This window comes from Notolabrus celidotus, chromosome 9 (assembly GCF_009762535.1).
Source record: "Notolabrus celidotus isolate fNotCel1 chromosome 9, fNotCel1.pri, whole genome shotgun sequence".
Classification (NCBI taxonomy): Eukaryota; Metazoa; Chordata; class Actinopteri; order Labriformes; family Labridae; genus Notolabrus; species Notolabrus celidotus.
The window spans coordinates 29,594,191-29,608,430 of NC_048280.1; the positions used below are offsets into that span (position 1 = coordinate 29,594,191).

Genomic DNA, 14,240 nt, shown 5'->3' on the forward strand with positions numbered 1-14,240 from the left:
AGCGGTGAAACTTTTTTGAATTATTATTATTTTAAGGCAGACAGGTTCATATCTCAAATCGTCCAGCACTTTGTTGTTTTATGTTCTTACTAAAGGGTGCCAAGCATTGCAGTATGTTTATATGACGAAAGACTTTCATGGGAATAGGAGAGCACACATCCAAATACATGCAGCGTGCTGCAGAAGGTGTTTTGGACAACAGGATGTGTGGTGGCAATGAACAGGTTTTAAGTCATGCCTTTAGAATTGCCCTGCAGCCCTACTGTTTCCTTCACCGTTCAATTTTGTGTGTGTGTGTGTGTGTGTTTGTGTGTGAGTGTGAGTGTGAGAGTCTGACTGTCAGACACCCACAACAATAAAGGCTAAAACACAGAAGCTGAGATCTATCTGTGCTAGACAGTTTACATTTTTGGAGTTAAACCTGATGACCTGATGGTTTATTTTAATAATTCACAATCCTGTTAGGTGCTACACGGTAAACACAGTCTTAAAATAATTAGCGCTTTCAAAACTATAATATTGTTTAAAGTGATGCAAAAATGGCAAAGTTCATTGAATTGTTTCTACTTTCAGGGTCGTCCTGAATTGACCCCAACAGCCATTAAAGCAGGAAAGCTTCTCGCCCGGAGACTGACCGGTCACAACACCGAGCTCATGAACTACGACAATGTAAGATACACACTCACACATACTGGCTGAATATTGTATTTAATCCATCAGCACTTTGTGTCTTTGAGCCTATTGTTTTATTCCTAATTCTATATAGATTATTCTTGTTCTTAATATTTTAAATATTCTGAAGTTTTATTGTTAAAATCTCAGTTAAATCTGCACATATTCCTGCACCCGCTTCCTGAGTTCAGGATGAGCCGTGTCATGGACTTGCGTACTGTCAGAAAATTATAAATATACATCCACCTGCATATACAATAATTTCATTGAACTCTTCCCAAGTCTTACTGAAAGCTTTTTTTTTTAAAGCTATGAGTCTGTTGCCCAGTGTGAATGTTACTATTGAGTGTTACTGCTGGCTGGTGCATGACAAAACATGATGGAATTTTGTCATCATATTTTATTTGACTAAAAATCACAGAAAATCACTGAAAGCAGAAAACAAATCACTGAGGTGTTGCTGCTGCCAGGTGTGGACAGAGATCGTGCTGATCAGGTTCTGACTTAATAGACTCAGCCTGATGATTTCAGATGCACGCAGGTGAATAACTAGAAGCCTCAGCAAGGAGCACCAAAGTAAAACAGGAAGTAACACAGAGCTCAAATGAGCCCCATCAAGTTTTTAAGGCTGACACACAATGATGAGTTAACTGGCTAATTTTTTAAAGCCTAGTTTTCTGGTTTCTGTCTATCCCTCTGTCCATCCATCGGTCTGTCTGTCTGTCTCAGGTAGCCACCACAGTGTTCACCCCCCTGGAGTACGGCTGTGTGGGTCTATCTGAGGAGGAGGCTGAGAAGAGGCATGGAAAAGACGGCATAGAAGTGAGAATGTGTTTCCATGTCTTGTAGGATTCATTGTGAAGCTACTGCTGAAGCTTCAAGTAACACTACATCAGAAAATTTTGATAGTTTAAGTCGTTTTTTAAGAGTTACTTTTCTTATTTAATTTAATACAAATAATTATGAAACACAACTTTTACTTTCTATAACTTACATTAAGTAAAAAAAAAACGATTGTAATAATAATGATAATAATATTACCTTAAATTGTATTGCACTTTTTTTTTTAAAGTTACAAAATGCAATTCAATTCAAATAAGCTGGTAACCATTAATTTTCCCACGATAAAAGCCTAAATTAAATTTGTTTGGCTTAAGTGAGATCTGGACCTTTTACTCAGCTGTTACTGTTACATGTAGAAACTTCCAGTAAAGTTCCAAAAATGTTTTGAATTTCCTAAAAAACACCATCTTAAAAATATGATACAGTGACATATTCCCTGTCATATATATTCTTGTTGAATGTCATATAGTTTGTCTAGGTTTGTGAAGCATTTCAGTCAAATAGAAGTTTGAATTTAACTCATCTACATGGAAATAAGTTAAGTTAAATAAACCATGTTCAAAAATACCTTTGTATTTAGAAACTGTAATTTAATTTGTCATAATTCAACAGCTCAAAATTAGTGTTGCATTGTCCCACAGGTGTGCTTGTAACTGTGTTGTGTTTTGAATTTTGTTTCTTTACTATAAAAGAAACATGTCACTCATGCACACAGACAGTTACACAGTGCAGTGATGGTGGCTTATTACAGCCATCAACCATCATAAAAAATGAATGGTCCCATAATCTCTTAACAAACACAAACACACACACACACACACACACACACACAGCTCAGCAGCAAACACTTCTATATTCTACGTGGTCGTATAGAACAGCGGTGTGCCAGATGCTCACCAACACCTGCACGGGGCCTTGGATAAATGGTTTAGCGGGCGAGGTGGGGCTCCTGCCTGTGACTGACAGGCGAGCAGGAGGCCTGATTGAGGTGTGTATGGGGTGATGACAGGCACACTGAGATCTGAGGACGAGCCCGAGCACCGGCCTCCGACAGCTGCATGGCCCTCACAACTTGTGTCGGCACGTCGGCCCGCTGAATAAAACAGAGCACACACACGCTTTCAGTGAGGAGTTTGAAATCAATCAGGATCATGAAAACACTGCATGTTTCTTTTTATTCACATTTTACACAGTGCTGCTTGAATAAAAGCTCCTAAGGCAGTTTGTTGTTGCAACAGCAGGGCTAGGGAGATAGAGTCATCAGAGAGTGGCTAAGATTAAATAAAATAAAGATTATAGAGTGAAGGGAGGTCCTCAAGCTGATTCTACATTTAAAGCATGTTTTTATATTACACAGCTGTAAAGAGAGGATCCATATTTGACATCAGTGGCGTTTTAATATGTTTGTTAATGAGCATTATATGATCTTTATTCTGTTTATCAGTCCGCATGATATTTTGATTGTGATAGGAAACTGTCAGCTGTTTTAAATGCATCAAATTGTGCAGAATAATGAATTATTGTTACAGCAGGAACATCCCTCAGAAATTTTTCTTGTACATTCATTTACCTTTTTTTTTTTTTTTTTACCAAGAGAAAAAAATCACGTTTAGATTAAAAGTCACCTTTTCAAGAGTGTTCTTCGCAAGATATGCAGCACCACAGTTTACAAAGTTTCTGACTGACAAACAGCAGCCAAAAATACGAAGGTACTACAAATACATGACATAATAGAATATAATTGGAAATGTTTCTCCAAATCAACCAAAATCAGAAGTATATTGTTAAGTGTGGACATCCATGAGCTGTCTATAAAATCCACTGTTCAGGCTTCAGGCGACCACGTTATACATTTTTCAACATTTCACCTGTTTACATAATCTGTCCTCTGTGTTTTACGTCTGTATAGGTCTACCATGCTTTCTACAAGCCTCTGGAATTCACTGTGGCCGAGCGTGATGCCAGCCAGTGTTACTTAAAGGTTTGGTTAAAGCATCTTAAATAATTCAGTCCTTTGATTAACATGCTGGTGTGAGATGTGCTGTTTGTGTATGCGAGTATGGAGGAAACTGGTAACAGCAGCAGGGTGGTCAGGATCAGTCTGCTGCTTTAAGGACATGTTTAGAGATTCACTCAGTGATAAAATATTCTAAAGTCATTGAATAATCCAGGTCACATCTTACTGTTCATTTTTTCCTCTTTAGGTGGTGTGTGAGCGGGGCGGAGACCAGAAGATCATCGGTCTACATTTCACAGGTCCAAACGCTGGAGAGGTCATGCAGGGCTTCGCTCTGGGCTTCCAGTAAGTTCAACAAATACAGAAAGATTTGATTTAAGATGAGAATAATTATGTTTGATAGTACAGCTATTTAAACAGTGAATCGTTGTTGTTAGTATTTGAATTTTCCGTATTTTGTTTTAGTCTACACACATGTATTTAGTTGTCTTACAGCAAACTAAACATAAAATAATATCTCAAACATCAATACAGATAAAGTCACACCTCTGTTTGAGGAGATTTGGGACTTTACAGTTGTCTCATTTTATTCTAACATTTAATACTAAGTTGTTTTTATCATTTATGTTCTCAAACCGTTTAAACTTGAGAGGTATTTTAAAATGTTATTCCTTAATAATCACCTTTCTCATATGTATTGCTGTAATGGTCAAATCTCTGGTTTACAGGAATAATTTATCACCTCCAGAAAATGTCTTGCCTTCAGGCCCGTGTCCACCCACAGTCCCTTTTTTTTTGCATGTAATCTGTTAATAAGAACCAATACATTTTGCCCTGACAAGATGTTATTGAAATGATGGATTGCCTCATTGAAATTATTAAATAAAACAGACACAATGTGGAGGACAGAACTGTGAGAAAGGAAGAAAACACATGAGTTATTAGAGGGATAATAATCACCAGTTGTCATCATGACAGATTGTCAGTGAATGCATCTTGACTGTCGTCTCTTTGTGTCTGTTTGTGTCTCAGGTGTGGAGCAACATATTCCCACCTGTTGCAAACCGTAGGCATCCATCCAACCTGTGCCGAGGAGCTCACCAAGGTCAACATCACAAAGCGCTCCGGGTTAGACGCCATGGTAACGGGCTGCTGAGGTTAAGCACCTCGGTCTGTGAACATAAGTGAGCACACAGGGTCCCTCTGTGGCAGTAGAGAGGTTAGCCTGGGTTAGTCCTGCTCTTTCTCCTCGTCCCCTCTTCATCTCTTTGGCCCCCGAATGGCCCCCAGTTTCACATTGCTCTCTGAGGTTTTGCTGCACCTTTTGTGTAACAGGGTTTCTTTACAGGGCAGTCATGCAGGTCATCACTGGCTGCCCAGGTTGTCATTTGATAACCTCGGCTATGATTATAGCATATACAAGCCTGCTGTGAATATATGCTATGGGAGCACGGACGATAGATCAGGTCGGTGAGAGCTCTGGCCGCAGAGCGAGCGTCTTTTAAATAAACAGGCTCATCAATCAGGATTAAGGTCTGTGCTCAGAGTTTTGTTGAAATCATACGAGAACCACGGCCCAAGCCTGAATGTTTTTCTGAATATATATTCTACAAATATTGTTGTTTCTCTGGCTGTACTTCCTGTCCATTAGTCTTGGAGGTGACACATACCACGCACTCCACCCCCAATGACACTGATGGATAGCCCCAGGGCCGTCGCTGCAGTGACACCGCCCCATTTCCCATGGACACACACAAACAGTCGGTGGGCTGCCTGTCAGTCAGACAGCTAAGACCTGTCCAGGGAGCCTTGACTTGTTGAGGCAGCAGACTCTGTCCTTCTACTCCCATGCCTGTCTGTAGCCTGATGCATAAAAGAATACACCGATACTGTGAACATGAGCTGTCAAAAGCTGTGTCAGTACCACAGCACAGGCTCGGGCAACTTGGCTCATTGATTACAGCACTATGAAAAACTCTGCACTGCTCATCCTCACCTAAAGGTGGCACTATTGCCCTCCTGTTCTCCCCTCTTTCACTGAGCCAAGGATAGAAGATAGGATAAGGTAGTCACTGGATAAAACTTAAGCCTGAATACATTCAGGTTGCACATTTAATCCCTTTAATCCCTATAAAAGATATGTGCTTTTGGATGAAGTTTGAAAGCAGATTGGCTTTAAAGGTGCCAAACTGATAAGGGTTATCTGTTGTGTATTTACATGGATGGCAGGTTTGGTCTAAAAGTCATCACCCTGGAAGATAAGGCGACTTGTTTATATCAATAAAGCAGTAATAGACCCCAACAGTTTGCCAAAGTGCTGAACCTGCTGCCTGCCCCGGACATCTTGGGTTTATTAGGAGGAGGCGAACTGTTAATACAGCACGTTTATTACAGAAATCTAGAGAACCAAGAGGAGGCTGCTAGGCGTAGTTTATTTTTATTTGAAGTCTAATCTGCTCAGGCTGATTAATGATTTCGATGAGGGGAGTGACAGTGTGCCAGGAGATGGAGAGAGGAAAAAGAGAGAGAGAGGGGTACCAGGTTTATTTGGACCTTAGCCAGAGAAGAGAGAGGGAGCTGATTTTCAGGCCTGGTTAGGGAGGGAAGGGGGATTCCTGTGTGCTCTGTTCAGGGCCGAGGTGCTGACTGAAGGACCCTGACCCCCGCTCAGCAGGAACAGCTTGACTCTATCACTCGGAGCACAGAGGGCTCACATGCTGCGGTGCTGCACGGCAGGGGCCTGGGGGAGCTCGGGCGGAGGGTAGAGAGGGGGGGGGGTAGGATGGCCAAGAGACGAACAGATCCAACCCGCCAGCCAACCAACACAACACTGAGCGGTAGCGGTGTGTTTGCCCAGAGTAATTGAGTCTATGTTCCTGTGCTTAACGAGTCACTTCAGAGACCTCAGGGTGGGCCCAAGGCACCGAGAGGGAAGTTATTGAGGCCATCAGTGTAACTGTAATGTCTGTTTGCTTTTTACCCTCCACTTCCCCTCTCCGTTTTCTCCTCTGCCATGTTGTTTTTTACACACTTTGGCTGCTCACGCACAAAATTGAATAGTCCATATTTAATTTTCTATGACCTGTCTGAGCTGAAGGATATCTGTTCATTGTTGTGTATCAGACTCTCCAGGCCCAAGTCTTGCAGCATCAGCCTCAGCCATGCCCCCGGGGGGTCAGGGTTCAACTTTCAGGTCGGCCAGCTAATGATGACCTGCACTAAAACCCAAACCTGGGGAGTGCAGGCCTGATGTCACCTGGCCGACAACTTTACCATTTGTAAATAGAGAAGTGTCATTTTCAACTTAAGCTTTGTGATAAATAATTTATATGTAAAGTAATAACACACTGAAATGCACAGTGTCACCATTAAAGTAATGATGTCTGCCATTTGAGTGTCCTGTGATCAATTTAATTGCATGGAAGCTTGGATCTATCTTGTGCATGTGTTAATGTGAATGGCATACAGTCATGCACATTTTAGAAGGCAGTGCTAAAATTCAATATCTTCTTTGGTGTCACGGATGAGATGTGAAGATCAAGAACTCTTCATGCCTGCAACAAATATTAAAGATCGCATAAATTTAACATCATTGTTTAAAACCACATTCTGCAGGCACTTAGATTCCTGGCTTAGTTTGGCAAGACTACTAACAAGAAGCACTGCTGTGTCTAAAGATAACTTGAAAAAAGAGTAATTAGTGATCATTAAAGGTGTTGCTTGATGGATTGTATTACCTTTGGACAGAACCCAGCAAGCTGTTTCACTGTTTCAACTCTATTTTTAAGCTAAGCTAACTGGAAGATACCATTAGCTTGATAGGATATTATGCTACTCCCTCAAAATTATTAATATTTTTAGGTTTAAAATATTATGCATAATTAGGTGTGCAAATAAACAAATCCAGGAAACCTCTGATAACAGTGATTGTTTTATGCACTTAAGTCAGTCTCTGCAGGTTTATCTTAAAACACTACATGGATTTGTCTCAATATTGAGCAGTGTCACAAGAGGTGGTCACACTTTGACCTGGACTCGTTTCTGCTGACAGGCAGCTCTGCTATGCAGCCCTGTCACTCAACCCTCTACACCAACAATGGCAGAAATTCCACTGTGTTTGTTTGGTTAAGGACAGAGCTCTCTGAAACCCCTGAACCTCCTCAGGATCCACAGCAGCCTCACTCACCCTGAGAATGAAGAGAGTGTCAGCCCTAACCCAGACAGCAGGAGTAAAGTTCACCCGCCTTCACCAGAATAGTCAGCCCCATTTAGCAATTGTGTCTCTTTCTGTCCCTCCACAATGGAGCAAACAAGCTAAATCCACCTTGAAATGCACTTAGTAGAACATGTCAACATGTCAGAGTGCGCTCGGTTCTTCGCTCGGTCTTAATCCAGCCCATTGATCGCTGACAGTTGTCTGTGAGTCAGACATTCACTGGGTCTTTGTCATTTCAGGACTTGAGCTCTTGCAGCCTCACTGGAAGAGCAGAACCCTCAGACACACGTTCAAACACACATGCTGAGTATACAACCACACAGTCGGAGCAAAAACCTCAGGAGGAGGAGAAACCGATACATACCTTGTGTAAACATTAGCGAAAAAATGACGCTATGGACAGAAAAGGCTCAAGCTAGGTGAGGATTATCCCTGAGAAATGAATAGGTACCAATTATGACTGCTCTGTTGTACTGCCAGTATCTGGCTCATGAGCTGTCAGCCTGAGATGCCTGCAGGCCCCGAGTGGGGAGCTGTGGCTGAGGAGGGGGCCGACACGCTGTTAAATCAAGGTGAGTGTCTGGGCTGGAATTGGTGGTTTCTCCCTCATCTGGCCTTCCAAGTTCAAGACAATTAGCTCAAAGGACTCTGAAGCCATGTGCTAAAACTAATGGTGGGTTCACAAAAACAAGCATGTGAACATGGGTGATGGGATTAAGTCTGGAGCTTCTCCTGTCGTTTTCTGCACACATTTACACACTCTACAGACCACACTTCCGTCACAAGTCACAGTCCAGAGACACTTTTTAATCTTGCATCCTGCTATCTAAGAACTCCCTCAAAGGAGTGTCAAGGTTGTCTTGTTTTTCTCCAAGATCGAAAAACCACATTTTGACTTTGCTAAAACTGTAGCTTTAGAGAGATTCAGTCAAGGACAGCTACCTCCCTGGACTTCTCATTCAACCACAAACAATGAGAGAGTCGGTGAGGTCAGCTTTTGACAGAGTGGGGTCCTGTTGGTAGCCCAGTAGAGGTGAGGGCCTGTGAAATGAGCTTATCTGACCCCTGATAAGAACAGGATACCCCCAGGAATGGTCTAAACTCAATACACATGGCTTCTACAGTGGCCTTATCTAAGGATATGTGGGTGTTTGAAAGGAGTTAGACATAGCACTGTGGTAAGTTTTGGCCTATCTTAACCAGTCGGGTCAACCGCAGCCTCACATAGAGTACAAGTATCCCTGGCAAATAATAAAATATGCTACGATATCTTAGTTTGTGGTCCTGATCCTTTTATGCCACTAAGAGAGCTATTACGACCAGCAACCTCAAGCCTTAAATCATTGAGTCAGGTCTTTAGTCACTCAGGAAGCAGTCTTATTACCTCTGGAAGCTGCACAGAGATTTATTGAGCTGATACTTGAAGATGTCTTACAACAAAGGGACTGTGTTTGAGTGTGTATAAATGCCAAAACATGCAGTTTAGTGAAATAGTATTTGGCTTGCAAAAGCACACAACACACTGATGTTTATATTAAAACAAGACAACTTTGGCACTCTGCAGTTTGACTTGTAGGTACTTTGACTTGGTGGTTACACTTGGAGAAACCTCTGAATCTTTGTCTCTTTTACAGGATACACTTTCATGAAACACAGATGACATGAGGTTTATTGTTCAATTAATTCATGGTCATTCAGATCTGCGTGGCTTTGTAGTTGCTTATATTAGTGCTGGAGTAAATCACTGCTTGATGTGTGGCTTAGAGGAGACTAAGAAACTGAATTTAATTTAATCTGTTTCATGAAGTCAACCTAAAGTTAACTTTAAACCAAGACTATAAACTAATTCTCCATGCCTTATAAAGACCAGTCATATTTTATACAGGGCATAAAAAGGAGGTCACATTCGTCTTCATTTGGTCTGTTTAAGTGCTATAAAAGTCTCCATCCACATTATGCAGACATGAATTGTTCTCAGAATGGCTGTCTACTCTTTTTTTCTTTTTTTTGGACATGCTTGCATCATTGCTGTGTGGTTGGCTATGTCATTTTTTTTGGTTTGGTTTGGAAGGCAAACCAATTCCAAACTTAAATATCATAACTGTACTTCCATTAATTTTAGGACTGACACTATTTGTCCCCAAACAATGAGTCCATCCTCAGACTCTTCCTTTTAGGCCACGATGAGGTTAAAAATTTAAATTTCCCCCAAAATGTACAAACACTAACACTTTAGTTAGTGTTTCAAACTAGTATGCTAAACTAAGATGTCCACAACATTAATATTCTGTGCTAGCATCAGTTTTTACTTTCACATCTTAGCCAAGCAGCAATCCGATGTTGAGAAATTAAGCCAATCTGAAAGTGCAAAAAACTGTCGTTCCTGAAGGGTCCACTTTAGGCTGGCAGCAAAAACTGAGGACTCCCCATTAGATCCCATGTTAAAATCCTCATCTTTACAGCAAAATTCAACATGTTGGCAGCCTGGTTCAGAAAATGATGTGTAGGCTATATCTCATTTATTTATTCAAACACACTATACAGAGGTTGTTGTTTTGATGCATAATATAAAGGCTAAGAGTTACACATACATTTGCTTTTTTTGGGGAGAAAGTACAGTTTACAGACACTTGTGTGTTGTGCCTGTGTCTAGCTTGGTCAAAGTTTGGATGAGTCAGCATTTCCAAAATGGTGCTAGCTGGTGTGGCTTAAAAACTGTCTCTTCAGAAACCACTGGGTCACATCATATGATGTCTTTGTTTGGGCTGTCTGACTGTTGGAAGTGCTGAAGTGTAAAATGAAATAGGAAATAAATCCTTCCAGGTGCAGCCTGTAGTATTTACAGGCATTTGGCAGAACATGCCTGGTAGACCTGAATATAAAATTTAATCTTGTTTTTGTTAACTGAGAATGGGATTTTGTACATGTATACAAGGAGTGGGCCTCCCACTGAGGCCATCTTGCACCATGTAACGGCCATACTCTTGTGTTTTGTATTAATAAGTGGCTTTTGAAATGATGCGCCTCCACAACTTCTTGTCTACGAAGGCCCCCATTGCTTGGAGCTTCACCGATTGGAGGAATGAGTTAGTGAGCTTTTCTTTCTAGAATCAGACCACTGGATATCTCAAGATATTCCCAATTTCAACTGACTTTACCTTTATTGGGAAAAGGGTGATCTGAAAGGACATGTTTCTCTATGTTACAAAATATTCGGGTTTAGTTGCTAAATAAGCTAGTAGTCTAGCTTCTTTGATAGGCTACTGTTCCTATGAAGCTGCACTGATCCAGTGTTTAATTATGTATTCATTTATGTTTTTAACACTACTACTGTTTTTAACTATGGCCGTAGCAACTTCCTAGACTTTCAGCTCTTGGTCACAAAGTTTGATTACTCAACATTATAAGTTTCAGAGGGTATCAGTTGAGTTATGATAACGTTGCACTGACTTGATGGAGATAATTAATTTAACAAGCCTCTGCAGCTAACATAACAAATTACTTCATAACACTTCCTAAAGGTTTACCGAACACCATCAGTATAAACACTTGACAGTTTTCCTCTGAATGTGTGTGCTCCAGGGCTCTGGTGTTATCAGTCTGACTCACATCACATAAATCACACAACCTTCCAGAACCTCCATGGCTCTGCAGCAAAAACATGTGGCTGCAACTTTGAGGAACTGCCTGAGCAGAGCAGAGCATGTCGCTGGCACAGATTGCATTTCCTGCCAATTGCCCTGCACATAAAGATGCATGTAGACACACAGGCCGAGCCGCAGAGACAGTGTTGATATGTGACAAGGATGGACTGCATGCTGGGATCGCCCCCTGGCCGCTGTTGATGCCTCTGTGATTGATTCCGTCTTTCCTGTTTAGCCAATAAAAGCTCTGTGTGGTGCACACACACATGCACATACACACATTCTGCATGCAGTGTGAATCTGCTAGCTTTGCTTCTGGAGCTCACAGCTATGCCCTGCCTGTGTTTATTTGTTAGTCACAGGTCTGATGAGAGATGACTTGCGTGGTATGTTTTGTGTGTGGTGTGTGTGGTTGAGGTGGGGGCAGGCGGGAATGTGACTGTGTGGGTGTGTCTGCAATATGATCCCCCTTGTGTACAGCTTATTTGAATGTCCACACATTGTGTATGTTTGAATGGCATGTTGGACACACTGTAAGGCTGCATTCAGTTCACATGAACCTTCACTAAAAATAAAGCAGTGCAGGCCTAAAGTTACCTCTGTCAAATTACCTCAAACAAATTCCACATTTCCAGACGGTTCTAAAACAGGAACGTCACTGTCACAGCCAAACTATGGTGCACACATTCACAGAGACCAAATATAACCAGCTACTAATTAGCCTTCAGTGTGACTGTCCTCTATGACAAATGAAGTATGGGCAGCAAAATGAAGACTGGTCATTACACTTTGCAGAGGCCTCTACTGAAAGAGGAGACATGATGTGCCTCTCCACTGGTTCTCTTCTGTCCACCTATTGGCTTCTTTATCAGTGTTTCTATCTATACAAGGGTATCGATGGACAATGCAAAACTACTAAGCAGGGAAGTTAGGAAAAACAAGTTAAAAAGCTATTTCTGGCCCTTTAATAATGTGAAGATTTAGCAGTTGGTTGCAATATGCTAACCTGATATACTGCACGATACAACCTCCAAACCAATTTTGTTTTCCATGGATGATTGCAAAACCATGAGGGAGAAATTGATCAGTATCATGTTCTAACAGGAAAAGGTTGGTATACAAAATGTTTCCTAAAGTTTTTTCGTGTAACAGCCAAATACAAACTCATCAAGTGAAGTCAAGAAGATGTTTCTCTTTTTCTTTTAACTTAAATGTCACTACTATACAATGAAGTTCTACTTCCTGCTTTGTTGACACAGGATAATATTCTGCTGTACTGAAGGCCAGTCCAGTCATCTGTATGGCAACAGATGTCTCTACAGTGCCTACATAATCTGCTTCAGGAAGAAAACTACAGGGAACTGAATGGCATCAGTGGGATCAGTCAGAGTGAGAAGCTATTCAATCTTGGGTACATATGAGAATGATTTATACTCATAACATTGCACTTAGACTTGTTTTCATACATGCATTTACATTAAAGCATTCTTGGATGAGTTATATGAACCTCAACACAGCTCCAGGCTCAAGAATGAGTAGGCAGAAAATAGACACTGCAAGCCTGTTCAGTGTTTACTGTTCAGTGCTCTTCCACGCTCCAAACTGACAGGAAAACTTGCGTGCACAAGCTGAGACCTGACATCGGGTCTACATCCAAATTGAGAAATGCTGATCTTTGCGTGAAAATGATTGGAATCCCAGTTTTCCGTTGAATGCATGTTTGATAAATGAGGGCCATTAACCTTTACTTCACTTTGCAACCTAGTGATTACGTTGCGCCCCTCTACCTTTCTGATAGGGCTGAATGATTCTGAACAACCGATACTGTAGTCATTTTAACATCCTTTCAGATTAGGTTGTGATTAGGTCTCAGGCTGTGACCATAGACTGTATAAATAATGGACAGAGTATCCGTGACGTTGCCCATCTATGTCTGAAGTGCTGTTATGAAGCCAATTTTCGGCGGTCAACCTAACTTCTGTTGAGGTAAAGAGGCAGACTTTGAGCCTCCTAGCCAACAGCTACTGTGTTCCCGCCTATCAAGTCAGCTATGTCTCTCATAATGGAAAACTCGTAATCTGAATATTTCTGAAACTGCTGCTTTATGAAAAAACGTACCCCTGTACGGTGTGTGCCGATCGAGCAATGAACTATCCAGACTACACTCAAGCGGACACACAAGGAACTGCAGTTTTTAACACCTCCGCATTGGCTTCAATTCTCACGGTTGGAGGTTTTTGCTTGGTTTGTGCACTTTAAGAGATTTAAATATTTAAATGGTGAACACCAGTCCAGAAGAGGTTTTATCAAGGTGTAGAGTGAGTTGAAGAGAGGATAAAGGAAAGTCCCATGGTAGTCCCTTGTTAATCTCCGTTTCAAAAACAAGAATCAAGAAGATCCAGGATGAGAACAATGTTCCTAAAGCTGTTCACATGAAAGTAGGCTATCTCTGTCATATAAATCTGAAGGCCTATGGATTCCCCAAGCAGTCAGTTGTTGTACTCGTTTTCTACCAAAAACAGAGCAGTAATGATTTTTACTTTCTAGATATTTTCTGTTAGGGAACACAATCAAACATGACCACTTTTAACTTAAATATTCAACATTTAGTTTCTCCATATTGATGAAGACAGAGTGTTAACGGTGACATACTTCAAATTATAAAACATTAACTCCAGAGCACACAGAGTGAGTTAAAAAATATTTGCCTGTTGCTTCGGTGGACATGACCATGAGAAACAGCTTCACCCTCACAGAGGAGTTTGAAAACAGACTGATAAGAATATTAACTTAGACACTGGGTGCCTCCTCTTCTTCACCGTTCAAAGGGAGGATGATTTAGTGTTGCTGATAGTGCCTGTGCATCGGGCCTCTCCTTCCTGCAACAAACTGATTCATTTTTTTTTTA

General features: G+C 41.2%; 1 protein-coding gene across 1 annotated transcript in view; it reads left to right on the forward strand.

The window, feature by feature from the left end:
• Positions 1 to 6,861, forward strand: part of txnrd2.2 (thioredoxin reductase 2, tandem duplicate 2) — a 28,640-nt gene extending 21,779 nt beyond the window's left edge. Inside the window, exons 13-17 of the mRNA XM_034692040.1 lie at positions 574 to 669; positions 1,402 to 1,494; positions 3,425 to 3,496; positions 3,720 to 3,817; positions 4,505 to 6,861. Of these exons, the coding sequence (XP_034547931.1) occupies positions 574 to 669; positions 1,402 to 1,494; positions 3,425 to 3,496; positions 3,720 to 3,817; positions 4,505 to 4,628 (483 nt within the window). The 3' untranslated portion in view covers positions 4,629 to 6,861. The remainder of the gene's footprint in view (positions 1 to 573; positions 670 to 1,401; positions 1,495 to 3,424; positions 3,497 to 3,719; positions 3,818 to 4,504) is intronic.
• The last annotated feature ends 7,379 nt before the right edge of the window (positions 6,862 to 14,240 follow it).